The sequence below is a fragment of the Elephas maximus genome, chromosome 19, assembly GCF_024166365.1.
Source record: "Elephas maximus indicus isolate mEleMax1 chromosome 19, mEleMax1 primary haplotype, whole genome shotgun sequence".
NCBI classification, from domain to species: domain Eukaryota; kingdom Metazoa; phylum Chordata; class Mammalia; order Proboscidea; family Elephantidae; genus Elephas; species Elephas maximus.
Genome location: NC_064837.1, coordinates 18,789,120 through 18,804,007, shown reverse-complemented (window position 1 = coordinate 18,804,007; position 14,888 = coordinate 18,789,120). Strand labels below are relative to the sequence as shown.

Genomic DNA, 14,888 nt, shown 5'->3' with positions numbered 1-14,888 from the left:
CACTCCCTTCCCTCTGTGGTCCTCTGTTGATGTGTAGCTCTGACAGGCTGGACAACCCTCTTGGGTGAGGGGGTAGACTTGGGCTTGGTGTATCCTCCCGGGACACTTGCCTTGGGAGCTCTCTATTTTGCCCCAGGAGCCTGGAGTAGCCGCTGGTTGAGCAGAAAACCCTGTTGTCTACAGCAGCCTCTGAGGGGGAGCTCGGGCAGGAAAGGAAATCTTGGTGGCTGAGCTTGGGCAGGGTACACTGTGACCCGCACAGGCCCACATGGTGCCAAGAACTGGCTAGACTCTGCCTTGGGCCTGGGGGTAGGGTGGGGCCTGGGGGCACCTCCATGACCTCACTCCTTTTCGTTCCCGTTTTCTCAGTGACAGCGCATCCAGCACCCCCAAAACCCCGGATGGTGGACACTCTTCCCAGGAAGTCAAGTCTGAGACTTCATCCAACCCCAGCTCTCCGGAAATCTGCCCCAACAAAGAGAAGTAAGAAACTGCGGGTGAGGGAAGAACTGGCTTTAGCTCTTCAGAGCCCTGGAATATGCTCACTGCCTCCAAATAGGCTGAGCGGAGCACGCCTTGCTCCAGAAACCCCCTGGAACACAAACACCTACAGACAGGGGCAGGGGAGCAGCCGGTGGGCAAGCTCAGATCTCCCCCGGGCCTGCCCTGTTCTCCTGCCCCTGCCCCGGGAGGGTCTGGGGGTCCTCTTGTGTGAGCAGGCCTTGCCTTGCTTTCTGTCTCCCACAGGCCCTTCATAAAGTTGAAGGAGAATGGCCGAGCCAACATCTCTCGCTCCTCCTCCAGCACCAGCAGCTTCAGCAGCACCGCAGGGGAGGGCGAGGCCATAGAGGAGTGTGACAGCGGGGTAGGTGTGGCCCTGTCCAGCCCTGGGGAGGAGGAAGGGGCACCCTGGGGCCCAGCCAGGCATCCCCTGTGTACATTAACATAGTCACTGTGGCAAAGCCCTGATCTAGGCTTTCGGGTTAAAGGGGCAAGTATGGAAACAAAAGGTGGCCCTCAGCCATCTCCACCTTCTGGGGGTGGTGGTGGCTGAGGAGGAACCCCCTCCAGAGTGACATAGCCACAGAAGCAGAGACAGAGGCCAGGCTGCATGGGATCTCTGCCATCGGGCTTCTGGCTAGAGGGGGCTGGGAGAGTGTGGCAGCAGGGTTAAAGGCCGCAGGCAGGAAACAGCAGGTCAGAGTTGGGAATGGGAGGCAGGGGCTGCCCTGAGCTTGATGGGGCCTGTCTCAGGCCTGCTGAGGACTGGGGCACCCTGTGGGGCTTGGAAGGGCCGTGGGATAATGAAAATGGCTTGCGCTTGACTAGTAACCTAAAGGTTGGCGGTCTGTACTTACCCAGCAGTGCCATGGAAGAAAGGCCTGGCAATCTGCTTCCATAAAGACTACAGCCAAGAAAACCCTATAGAGCAGTTCTACTCTGTAACACATAGGGTTGCCGTGAGTCAGAATTGACTCAACAGTAACAGATTGTGGGGCTTAGAGGGACTGTGGGAAGGCTGCCATGCTGGGACTGGCCTCGCTCACCCGGCCTCTCTCCCCAGAGCAGCCAGCCGTCCACAACCTCACCCTTCAAGCAGGAGGTGTTTGTCTACAGCCCGACCCCGAGCAGCGAGAGCCCTGGCCTGGGGGCGGCAGCCACCCCCATCATCATGAGCCGGAGTCCCACAGGTCAGTGGCATCTGGTGGTGTACAGGAGGTGGCCAGGAGGGTGGAGCGTTTCTTGGGGAACGCATACCAGGCACACTGAACTAGTCAGTTTCTGCTCTTCCCTCATGGTGTTAGGCCCTTCGGCTCTGCTAGCTCACTTTATCTGTTCATCAACCTTAAGAGGCCTGTGTTCTTCTCCTCTTAATACGAATGGGGAAACTGGGATCAGAGAGGTGAAATGATTCCCCTGAGATCTCATAGGGAAGGAGCCAGGATTGTGTGATTCGAGGGTGAAGGCTCTTTCCACTGACCTCCCCTGCCCTTATTCCAGGGCCCACAAAGTGATAGCAATTGTCCGACAATATATAAGGTAAAGAGGTGGGAAGAGTGTTGCAGGTGGAGGGAACAGCATATGCAAAGTCCTGGAGGGAATAGAGAGATGTGTGTTTTGGGATCTGCAGGTGGCCTAGTTCAAGGAGAGGAAGGGTGAAAGGAGAGAGGTGAGGTCCAAGGGACAGGCAGGGGCCACCACGGGAAGTCTGGTGGGGATCTGGCATTATCCTGTCAGCAGTGGAAACCACTGGAGGAGCAAGTCTTTGAAGGTTCTTAAGTTGAGGAGTGCCACCTGGTGCTGAGAAGGACCATTTTGGCAGCTGCCTGCAGAAAGGACTGGGAGGGGCAGGAGAGGAGAGGAGAGGAGGGGAGTGGGGAGCAAGAACAGGGGGAGGCAAATCAGTGGGGTGTTTACATTGGGGTGGTGTGGGTGATGGGGCCATGGATTGGGGTGGTGGCTGGGGTAATGGGGAGAAGGAAGTAGATTCAGAGCTGTCAGGGAGGTAAAATCTACTGGGTTCAGTTGTGGCTTGCGGATCCCTGGAACAGGGGTCAGTGGGGCATCCACTTGAACCTTCGCAGTAGGTGGCCTGCAGATGCCCAGAAATAAAAGCCTTGGTCCCCACCTTGAAGAGGCCAGCACAGCAGGGGCAAGCACAGGACCCTTGATCCAGATTGCCTGGGCCAAATTGTGATTCTCCCATTTACTAGCAATGTGACATTGGGCAAGTTACTTAGCCTCTCTGAGCCTCAGTTTTCCTGAGCAAAAATGGGGGAAAGGATGGGAAATAGTCGTTTCTACCCCACATGGTTGGTTTCATGAGGAGTAAATACATTTCACATTGCAAGAGACTTAAAGCGTTAGTGTTTGCCAAGTAACAAGAATAATAGCCTAAATCAGCCAGGGGCCATCTTGCTCCCCAGGGACATTTGGCAATGTCTGGAGACATTTTGATTGTCATGATTGTGGTGTGGGAAAGTATTATTGGCATCTAGTGGGTAGAAGCCATAGAGGCTGCTAAATATCCTACCATAAACAGGACAGCCCTCACAACAGAATTATTTGGCTCTATTTTTAAATCCAGTAGGCTGAGGGTGAGAAACCTGGGCTAAATGATTGAAACACAGAAAGGGCCAATGGGCCAGCAGGGCGGTTTGAGCCAAAATGCTTCTTCAGTTCTCACAGTAAGTTGGCAAAGGGAAGAGGCAATGTCGGGGGGAAAAAGGGCAAATGGTAACTAAAAAGCAAAACCATTCTTTGCATTAGTGCCCCTGTGCTTCCCAATTGAGGGAGCCGTGCACTGGCTTACTCTTGTTTGACCTCCCGTGGGCGGTAGCTTTGAGTTGGGTTCTCATCTGGGCTGCGGCACTGACAAACTTACCTCTTAGAGCCTCAGTTTCCTCATCTGTAAAATGGGGTAATAATACAAGTTCCCTGATTTTTTTTTTTTTTAATAAGGCTTAATTAAATATTGAAAGAATCCGTTACAAACCTAGCTCCTAGTTGGCGCTATTTATCAAAATCAATAAGGTTTTCAGTAAAGGGAGGTTTCTGCCATTTGGTGAACATCACATAGGGCGGAACTGGACCTGAAATGGGCCTGGTAACTCCTGCTCCAGTGCTAATTGCGCCACCCTTTGGTTACCACCCCACCCCTGCCCTCCAGTATTTAATCCTGAGGACCTGCCTTTTACCCTCACAGAGGTTGTGCTGGGTACCCCCAGGACTAGGATGGGGCTTGAGGAGATCTGGAAATCTGCTTCAGGCTGTTCAGCTGAGCCTGGGGAGAGACAGGGCTGAGGGGAGGGAGGTAGCCTGGGAGTGCCTGCCATTTCCCTCTCCCATAATCTCAGATGGTCTGACCCTCCCTCATTTCCTACCTGGGCTCCTTGAGGCCCAGAGGAGGGATTGGCAGGTCACAGAGGCAGGCACTCACAGCCCCTGATTTGAAACACCAGAAACAAGGCAGCAGCCTCCATGGGAACTGAGTGAGGTGTTGCTCCCTTTAGCCAGAGAAAAACCAGAAACCCATGTGGCCCCTGCTAGGGAGAGCTGGTGAAGGTTTACTAGTTGGTTCTCTCTCTGTCTGTTTCTCACACACACACAATCATCTGTTTGTATAAATCTTACTGATAGAAAGGATCTGAAGCACATAGTTCACAAATAATGATAAAATACAGACTATTCTTTACTGAAAATTCCATATAGCCAATTGAATCTCACAAAATGCCTGTTGATTTTTGCCTAACTTTTGCATCCATAGCCAACCTAAGGTTGCCAAATGGCAGACAAGTGTAGTTCCAGTATGAATATCGACGGATATTTTAGTTTATGTTAGGAATAAGGTGGGAGTGAAACTGAGTGAAGAGAACTTCATCCGTTCACAAATGATGTGAGCAACTTATTTCCTGAATCAGATAATACAGGGAAACCGGCTCGAGCCGGAGCTCGACCAGACTGCCAACGTTTTCCACCTTTGACGGCCTGCGGTCTTATCACTTTTCTGTCGCACTCTGTTAGTGGAAAATATTTGAGTTTTCCCTCTCTGACAAGTTTCTGCCTTGTGTGGTTTCTAGCTTTTGCAGGTTTTACTGTAGCTTTCAAATACTGGAAGAATATGTACTCAGCTTTTTTGTGCTATTCACCATGTAATAACTATAAACATAGCAACGATTGTGAGGATGGTGCGGGACCAGGCAGAGTTTCCTTCTGTTGTACACGGGGTTGCTATGAGTTGGAATTGACTCGATGGCACCTAATGATAACAAATGACTATACACACACACATTTTTAAGTTTAATCTTCATTATTCACAATGTCTCCATCACTTTCTAAAGTCTAGGCAACAAAACAGTAAATCAAGCCTTGATTTGTAGTGCTTGCTGATTTCTGTAGTGTAAATACTCCCACCATGGCTGATTTCAAGCTACCGACGTGACATCAGTGAAGGCGCACTTGGGAAGAGAGGCCCAGTAGCCCGCCATTACATAGTATTACCACCGTTCAGATATAGTAGATGGAAATAACCTTAAGAGCACAGAGACTAGTAAAACATAGTAAAATAATTTCAAAGTGATGGATTTGAGTATATTTGCTTTTGTTTTAATATTTTTGTAATGTTTTGTTTTAATACTTAAGTGTAAGCTTATGTAATTTAATTTTTTTAAACGTCTGTGCTTAACAGCCACCTCAAAACCCTTCTGAAAATTTAACAGTTGTCCCTGGTAAGTCCATATGAGTCAGCTCCAGCGTGCCAGAAAATCAGGGAACTTATATTATTACTCCATTTTACAGATGAAGAAACTGTCTTGGCAGCTGAGAGGCTACCTGGCCTCTTGGGACAGTGGCTAGTGGAGACATTTTTCCCGCCTCCAGGTCTAGTCAATCCCCCACAGCCCCTGTGACCTCTAGAGCTCCACCCTGGTTTCATGGTTGTTCTCCTTTTTCTTAGATACCAAAAGCAGAAACTCCCCGAGGTCAAACCTGAAATTCCGCTTCGATAAGCTCAGCCATGCCAGCTCCAGTGCGGTAAGGACCTGGGGGAGGGGGAGTAGCAGGGGAAGCAGCCTCGGTAGCCCACATTCCGAATGCCTTCAAAAGCCAGCCTCCCGTCCTGGGGCTGGATGGCGAGGAGGCTCATACATCACACCGGGGGGCCTCCGCAAAGGAGAGCTCTGGTCGCATCTGGGGTGACGCTATCTATCCCTGCATGTTGCAGACATTAGCCTGGGGGGTCACCTGCCACCTTTGCACCATCTCCTGTGTTAGAACCTCACCTGGGACAGAGCCATGCTCAGATGTGAGATGTGAACTGTTGCTTCTGGGCGTGCAGCACACTGTTATACAGAATCAGACACGAGAGATAACCGTAAACTAAAAAAACAAATGAGTTGTGGTGGAGCTGACTCAGACACATAGTGACCCCATTTGTGTCAGAGTGGAACTGTGCTCCATGGGGTTTTCAATAGCTGATTTTTCAGAAGTAGATTGCCAGGCCTTTCTTCCAAGGTGCCTCTGGGGTGGACTCGAACCCTCCAACCTTTCAGTTCGCAGTCAAGTGCTTAACCATTTACACCACCCAGGGACTCCAGATAACCTTAAGAGCATAGATAATAGTAAAACAGTAAAATCATTTAGAAGCAATGAATTTTGAGTATGTTTACCCTTGTATAATTTCTGTAACTGTAAACTTGTATCATTGGGTTTTTTTTTTAATGGCCATGTATAACAACCAGCTCACAGCATTTCCCTCCCTGAGCTCACTGGACAGCTGCGAGTTGGGTGCACAGGAGCTGCCATTGGTGGGATTATGTTGCTGGTTATTAAACGCTCTCTTATGGATTTTTCTTAAAACAGGGTCACTAATGTGAAAGAGGAATCCTTCGCTTGTTAATGGTAGGTTGAGTGTTTCACTTGTTGTGGCCGCGAGGGGAGGTGGGTCCCTTTAAGATCAGGGTACCAGTGGCCTTATAATCTTGAGAATGACCAGAACGACCCTGCCACCTGGCAGAATAGATAATAGTAAAGCATAATAAAATAATAAAATCATTTTAGTTTATAAAATTATAAAAGGGAGCATAAAATAATCCCTGAAGCCTCTAGGATGATGGATCCCAGGTCCAGATGAGAAAGAGAGGGCAGGATGGCCTTGGAGATGGATGGGAAGGGTTGCCCGAAAGGATTGGGCCAGACACACTAGGATTGGTCTCTTGCCCACTGGATGGAGCTTGGTCCCAGCGGGCAGAAGATGTCAGCAACCCAGAGCCCACCTTCCTTTCCCAGTGGGAGGAATTCTTCAGTTTGCTCCCTTGCCTCCCTGCTGTCAGGTAGCCCTTCCCTCCTCCTAGCCAAATGTCCTTGGAGTCCTTGGCTAGCACTCCGGGCTGGCATGTGTTCTTCCTATTGTACCCAGAAGTGCCCCACCCCACCTAATGTTATAAGGGACATCTGCAGGGTGGATCTCTCCTCGAGGAGTCACGTGGATTTCAGTAGAGAGGGGCATGGGTCCAGCTTACCACCATCAAGACCACAACTGCTAGTGACATTGCTAGAGACACACCTGACCCCCTCCCCCTGCCGCCAGCCCTCTTCCCACCATGGGGTTCCCAGGGGTATGAGTGACAGTTGGAACCAAGAGGAGAGGTACAGTTGAGGCCACTTTATGTAAACCTGGTCTGTGAAAAAGCAGAAGAGAAAATGGGAGTGTTGGCATTTCATTTTAACTGCCAAATGCCTTGGTTTACCAAATTAACGTTTGTGCCCAACTTCTTGGGGCTGACAAAGAATACCCCACTTGCAGAAAGTCCAGTACCCTGTGTTTTTCTCCCTCCTCATCCCAAGTCTATTCAGTGGGCCATAGCCGTGGGCACATCTGTTCCGCACCCCCTTGTGCACTGGGGTCTGCACCGTCAGGGTTTGTATTTTCCCTTCCTCCCTTCACTGAACCAAAAGGTCATCATCTCCCTCCTCCTTATCTTCTCAGGGAAGCCTCGATTCCGTCCTGGAGAAGGCTCCTATTCCAGCTCTTTGGGGGTGCCATCCACTACTCTGACCATCAAGGCCTGCTGCCCCACTCGGCACCTGCCCACCAGACCAGCTGTCTGTCCCACTGCCCCTGTCCGGCCACATCCCTGCCTGCCCCTTCACTGGGACACCCTACAAGCACCTCCCCATCTCTGGACAAGGCCTCCTTCCTCGAGGCCCCCTCCTCTTTGTCTCCTCCAGTGTAATGTCTGCCTGGGTCATTTGTCATCTTGTTTTGTCTGAAGAGGACAAGGAAGTTGGGCAAGGAGGGATTGGGCTGCTGGGGCACTGTCAGGAACTGGGGGGGTCACCTGCCACAGAGGCAGAGAGTGGTGAGGCAGGGAACAGAGATCCACAGCAGGGGCATCCCTGTGTGTCCTTGGTCACAGTGCCTCCTTGGACATGACAGGCTGGAGCCAAAGCGAATGCATTAATGGTGGTAGAGGGACCACTCTCCAGGAGCCAAGATTTGTACAATCAGGATGCCCACGTCTCTGGGGCTTTGAAATGTCTACTTGCTTCTCTGCTCAGAACTTCTTAGCCATCAACTGATGTCAGGCCAGGCTTCCCTGTCCCTGCTGCCCATGAAGCTGCCCATGAAGCTGCCCGTTGAAGCTGGGAGGCAGCTGAGTATATACGGGAGGAGTCCTGCAGACATCCTTGGCTGCAGCTGGCATTTTCTGTTTCACCCGACTTCACGCATGCACCTCATGACCATTGCTGTGTGAGCAGCCGTGTGTCAGTGTCTTCCCTTTGAGCAGCTGTTTTTTCCCATAAAGAGGTGGGCAGACAAGAGTGTGAAGGAATTCAGGGAGAGGGGACACTTAGGTTCATTGGGCTTTGATTGAGGAAAACCTCAGGGCTTGAGGACTTGACTGGGATGCAGTGGTGGTGGGGGATCATGGAAGGCAGAAATACTTAACCCACCCACTACCCAGGTAAGAGCAAGAGAGGTGAGGTGGGGACGACCTGTCAGGGTTTGGTCAGGCTGATATGTAGTGAGCAGAACTTTGGTTTGGTCAGCGAGCACAACATCTTTCATGACTTATGTCTCTGGCATCTGTAGGGGGCTCAGCGCTGCCTTGGGAGCTGCTTCCAGCCATGGTGCCATTCAGTGTGTCTGGGCTCCGTCCCCCAGTCCTCCTCCTGCCCTCTCCAACTGAAGTCCGGGCAGTGGTCACATCTGTGGGAGCCCTGCAGCCTGGCTGCATCTGAGTGTTGTGCAGGCGCCCTGTGCCACTCGCACCCTCAGCCAGAGCCACCTTTGCTGGAATGAACCAGCTCGCTTCCTGAGGAGCAGCCCCCAGCTTCCCATTCTTCCCAGTCTGGGGTGTGATGGGCCATTTCTGCTGCCTGGCCACAGTGGGCTTTAAGGTGGCATGTCCTCCACGTGAAACGTAAAGCCTGAAGAGCAGGACTTTTGGAGGTGATCAGCTTTGGTGCGTCTGTTGCCTCTGTGGCATGGGGCTGCCAGGGCTGAGCCCTGGGCCTGCCCGCTCTAATGAGTAGATGACAAGTCTTTCCAACTATGCTTTATTTATAGAGGGAATTGGGCTTGTTCCCAAGCCGAGGCATATAAATGTTACACATTTGTTTTTGACTGATGTTGTGACAATTTCCCCATTGCTTTTGTCATAAGAGCAAAATCTTGATCCTTCGTACCCACTCTTATGGCAATTGGGGGATCCTATTTGCAGACTGGGGTGACCTCTCCCCTTACACTATTGAAAAATGTGTGTATGTAAAGTGCTAGTCAAAAAATCCATTCCAGTTAGGAGATTCACAGAAGAGCTGTTCAGCTTAATTGAGTTCTATTCAAAATCATTTCAGCAGCACCCACTGCTGGAACGAGGCCCATGGGTTCTGGCAGCATTCTGTTGGCTGGGTTTCTGAAAGAACTTGAAAGGTCAAACTACATTTCTCTAAAACATATTCCAGGCTTCTGCTTGCCTCTCTGGGTAGCTTGTATTTGTAGCTGCTTGGTGGTTGTGTTGTGTTGTGTGGTTGTCTGGGGGCTCTCGGAGGTTTTCAGGTGGTCCCCACTCTGTCCTACTCTCCCCATGACTCTAGCTGCCTCCCACTGCAGCCCGTACCTCCTGGGCAGTCTTTGCCCCTGCCTCTGAGTGTTGGGTGGAGTCCCTGCGTGGCACAAATGGTTAAGCGCTGGACTGGTGATCTGCTTCCGAAAGGTCGTAGCCTCGCAAGCCCTATGGAGCAGTTCTGCTCTGCACACATGGGTTTGCCATGAGTCGGATTCTACTCGACGGCAACTGGTTTGTTCATTTGTTTGTTTGTTTTGGTTCTGAGTAGTGGGCAGGATGGTGAAGTGTGTCCAAAGGAACTAGGAGGCACTGGTGTGCTTCCTAAGATGCACAGCCCTGAAAATGATCTTACCCTCTGTTTGCTATTGGGATGCTCTGGACAGGACCCCAAATCTCCCTCCCTCTGGACCTTACCTCATCATCGCTAGAAGGTCCATCCTACAGCTTTTAGAGTGCATACTACCAGCCCACCTGAGGTGTGGAGGAGAACAAGGATGGGGCCGAGTCTCCCCTCATCCCCCTGGACCAGAGGGCAGGTAGCTCGGGTTCCTGGAGGGCTGTCTCCCACACTCTCCCTGTGTCTGCTCTGATCCATAAAGTCTTTCCTCCGATTCCTGTGCCCAGGCTTCAGGTGCAAAAGTTTGCTCAAGCCACATGGGTTTTTTTGACTAGACTCGTTTAGAGGGTGCTCATGCTGGCATTTGAGGCATTTTCACTTATGATCTCCATAAAAAAGGCATTTTCTGGAGACTCTGTGGCTCTGAGGACTGCCTGATTCACTGAAGAGACTGTACTTTCCAGTGCTGTAGGGCACCCACGTGCCACCAGCTAAGCTGATGCAGAAAAACAGATGCAGAAAGAACTCCAGATAGGTCCTACCAGAGTTTCTCTCTATGCTAATGAATGTCCATGGTGTTTCTTGGAAAATACTCTGTGGTTCAGCATTGTCAAGATTATCTTCTTCCGGGACCTTATATATTATCTAGTCCAACTATGTCCTCAGATGAGAAAACTTAGCCCAAGGGAGGGGACATGACTTGCTTTAGGGTACACAACCAGCTCTTGGCAAGGCTGGGCTTAGAACCCACAACCCAGGGACCTTTCCTCTGTACTGTCTACATGTTGGTGAATAAGTGGCTATGTTTGCCGGGGCCATGGGCTTTGGAGAAGCCAGTAAGGTTGTGCCTCAGCTCTGGCCTGGAGGCAATGCAGTCAAGGATGCTGGTGGAGCCTCTGACTGTTTTTTCCATCAGCGGGGAGAGTCTGTTGGATTTTTCAGCAAGGGTCTTGGGATTTGGGATGCAGCTTGGAAAACAAGGAGGGAACATGATTCCACCGAGCAGGTTCTCTCTGGCTTAGGCAGTCACCTAGGTGACCCCGGTCTATAAAGGGGGTGGAGGCCAGGGCAAAGATGCAGTTAACCAACCCTCACTTGTCCCTTTTTAAGTTAAGAAAAAAATAGTGGTAAAGGAAAACTCTTCAATTCTCCCTGATTCTTAAACAAAGCCCTGACCCTTTAAGGTGCCAATGCAAACACTACCTTCTTCATTCATTTCTAAGTCAATGGAGACAGGTCAGTTGTGGGGGAATGGATGAGACTTCAGGTAGATCTTATGGCTACAGGTGGCCAGTAGGGACCAGGGCCAGGCAGCCAGGCTGAAGACCCCACAGCTCCTTGCTCAGCCTCTAGCTGCCCCTTTCTAAAAGGCAAAGGTGGGTCAGTAAACACTTGCCAAGGCTGCCTCTGCAGCCTGGCTGGGGGGCTGGTTGGGGCATACATCTGCCAAGCTCTGATATGTTTTATCACTAGCTCCTTGCTCACCCCAACCCCACGTCTCTCTCCTTTCAGCTGGGCCACGTGCTCAGTGGGGGTGCCCACATGTGCCCCTTTGGGAGGAAGAAGTCAACCCCGACTAGGGCCAAGGACAGCAGATCCCTGCTAAGGGCAGAGAGGCGGTTGGGGCAGTGGCTCTGTCCTGTGCCTTACCAGCCGTGGGGAGGGGGTGTTTGGCTGGAAGACTGGAATTGAATTGCCATTGTCTTTGATTTTGTACCATTTTTGCTTGGAAGGCCAATGCTCCCTTTCCGCTCCCTAGCATGTGTGCTGACTCCCTTGTATGGATGTTACCCTTCGACACTCCAGCCCGGGGAGTGCAAATGTTTAAGTGTGAAGAGATTCCTCTGTGTCATAGAATCTAAGAAGTGTAGCCTGGAAATCATGATCTGTATGATGATGATTTTTCTTTTTTTTTTCTCTCTTAGCGAGGAGGTGATTTGTAGACCTCGATTGCCTATGTAATGTAAATAGTGTATATTTAATTTATTGCTATTGTAGCACATTGTATTTGTTTATGTATAAAACAAATTCTAAAAGGTTGACAAATGTATATTTTGTTGCTTAAATGTGTCTTTGCAGATATTGACAATAAATAACATATTTTGTGTCCATCAGTGTTCAGACTTCTTTGGATGGGACCCCAAGCCTGAGTCTCGCCTTTCAGTTCACCAGACGTTGCATACTGGCAGCCTACAGGGATACTGTAGATGGGTTATTTTGGCCTGAAAAAATATTTAAATTTTTTGAATTAGTTGCTGATGTTTAAACATCTGGAAATTTAATATAAGATTCGAATTTTCTGATTCTCCTGAAAATCAGATGCTGGGTCTACTCCTCAGGCCAGGGCTCCGAAGAAGCTACCCCTTTAGATGGGGACTGAGTGTGCCATAGTCCCCACCATTCCCTATCGTTCACACCTGGAGCATTTCACTCATTCCTGTTCTTTGCTTGGGCCCTGTAGGCATCTGAGTTTGAGACCCCTGCTATTCACGGCTTTGTCTCCATGCTGCAATTTTCTTCCTCCTACCCACTTTCTTTCTCAAATTCCCAATTGACTTCTTCAAGGGTTAGCTCATGATTAAATGCGCTCTCTTCCTATCCCTCTTTGACTCCCAAATGTCCACTCTTATGCACACTTTGGGGCCCTGGTGGTGCAGTGGCTAAGCGTTTAGCTGCTAACAAAAAGGTTGGCAGTTCAAATCCACCAGCTGCTACTTGGAAATCCTATGATGCAGTTCTACTCTGTCCTATAGGGTTGCTCGCTATGAGTCAGAATTGACTTGATGGCAACAGGTTTGATTTTTTTTGGTTTATGCACACTCTGCCTTACAACTTCTGGATGTAAGCTTAGAAGTAATCTTGTGATGCAGTGAATTACTTAATATGACCCTTCTAGCCATGCATCGTCCTGTGACTCCCACAAAACGATTGGGTGGGACTATGCAAATAATGTGCTTGTGGCCCACCAAGGGGATTGGACAGCTTGCTAACAATGCAAATAAGGTATGTAGAAGACTTGTGGTAGTGGGACCATGCAAATAAGGTTTATGGAACCCTAATAAGGGGATTGGTCAGTTTTGCTGTCCTGCTAGGCTTAAAGGGAGTCAATCCCAGAAGTGAGAAGGGGACCTCACTACCATCAAGAAAGAAGAGCTGAGAGCAGAGCATGTCCTTTGGACCTAGGTTCTCTGCATTGAGAATCTCCTAGAGCCAGGAGACAGAAAGAACTGTAACAGCAGAGATGATGTGAGACGGCGAGAAGCAGTGACAGAAATGGCAGCAGCAGAACCAGGAGACTGGCACGAGACGGCATGGTGGGCTTCCCAGTCCATGGATCGAGGCGGCTACAGTGTGCTTGCCAATCTGTGGAGTGAGAGAGCTGAGTGCCTCCGGGCAGAAGGAGTAGGGTGTTGGTAGAGTAGGGTGCATTCAGGCACTTGTCAATGAAGTTAAAGAGCTTTGTAACACTTGACCAAGCAGGGCAGAGGCCAGGCCTGAGCGGGGGCTGAAGGTTGAGAGAGGAACCTGTCCTGAGGGGGCTGAGAGGAGCCTGTCCTCAGGGGGCTGAGAGGAGTCTGTCCTCAGGGGGCTGAGAGGAGGCCTTCATAGCCAAGAGGAGCTAAGAGAGCTGTCCTGCACTGAAGAAGGGAGAATTTGCCTATGTGCTTCCTGATCCTGATCCCAGGTTATGGCCCGTGACTTCAGTTTTGCTATCCTGCTAGGCTTAAGGAAGCCAATCCCAGGCGTGAGAGGGGGACCTCACTACCATTAAGAAAGAACCAGGAGTGGACCTGTCCTTTGGACCTAGGGTCCCTGCAATGAGAACCTCCTAGACTCAGGAGACAGAGAGGGCTGTGACACTGGAGACCAGGCGAGGCAGCAGCAGAGAAATGTGTAGCAGCAGAACCAGGAGACCAGCGTGAGATGGCACTGTGGGCTAGGCCAACCCATGGAGTGAGAGCTGAGTGGCTTTGGGCAGGAGGCTTCATGGTGGGCACTTATTGGCAGAGCTAAAGAGCTGTAACACTTGCCACAGCAGGGCAGGGAGTGAGGGGCCGAGGGGCTGAGTGAGAGACCTGCCTCTGGACATGGCTGACTGAAGAACTATACTCTGAATAGTTCCTGATCCTGGATTGTAGCCTGTTACTTCCCTCATAAACCTTGTAGCTGAGTATGGTTTGTGAATTCCGTGTGGCCATTGAAATGACTTATCAAACCCAGCAGAGAAGTAGAGAGTGCTGTGGGAGGGATGGCTGGTGTCAGAATTCGTAAAAAGGTTGGAGAAAAGAGAGATGTTTGACCTCTGCTTGGTAGGAGTCAACTTTGGGCTGATGTTGATCTTGATTCTCTCTCTTCTCATTGAAGTTGGATGAGGTAAGACACTGCTGTGATGCCATTTTTACTTACCTGTATTTTTTTTTTCCTTAAGAAATTTGAAGACAAGGAACAGACCTTTAAGTATATACCAGGGATTGGTTGTGTGATTCTGGGCAAGTTACTTAACGTTCCTGGATTCGCATTTTCTTTCATGAATAATCAGAAAAATAATCCACGTGCAAAGCACGAGGATAAGAGTGAATTCAGAACTGGGAAAGAAGTTAGAAAAAACTGCAAGTGTAATTCAAGCGGCAGAGATTTCATAGTAATAATAATGATAATAATAGCAGCTGACATTTATTGAATGCTTCATACATGCTAAGTGTTATACATGTAGTCAGTTTTTGTTATAATGTGATGTAGGAACCCTGGTGGCGCAGTGGTTAAGCATTCGGCTGCAAGCTGAAAGGTTGGCAGTACAAACCCACCAGTCGCTATGAGGGAAAAACATGTGACAGCCTGCTTCCGTAAAGATTTACAGCTTTGGAAACCCTATGGGGCAGTTCAAAATCAACTTGACAGCAACGTGTTTGGTGTTTATGAGCGCCTAAAAATCACTGTGCCGTTATGCAAAATACTGCAACCACAGGGCTTAGGGAATAAAA

General features: G+C 49.9%; 1 protein-coding gene across 8 annotated transcripts in view; it reads left to right on the top strand.

The window, feature by feature from the left end:
- Positions 1 to 12,015, top strand: part of RAP1GAP2 (RAP1 GTPase activating protein 2) — a 233,457-nt gene extending 221,442 nt beyond the window's left edge. For 7 of the 8 annotated variants that reach the window (XM_049861054.1, XM_049861053.1, XM_049861055.1 and 4 more), the window contains 6 exons: positions 370 to 483; positions 748 to 865; positions 1,565 to 1,691; positions 5,456 to 5,532; positions 6,361 to 6,399; positions 7,487 to 12,015. In XM_049861054.1, coding sequence (XP_049717011.1) covers positions 370 to 483; positions 748 to 865; positions 1,565 to 1,691; positions 5,456 to 5,532; positions 6,361 to 6,369 — 445 coding nt within the window. In that variant the 3' untranslated portion in view covers positions 6,370 to 6,399; positions 7,487 to 12,015. The remainder of the gene's footprint in view (positions 1 to 369; positions 484 to 747; positions 866 to 1,564; positions 1,692 to 5,455; positions 5,533 to 6,360; positions 6,400 to 7,486) is intronic. The other variant, XR_007514182.1, reaches the window with a different exon arrangement.
- Positions 12,016 to 14,888: the final 2,873 nt, after the last annotated feature.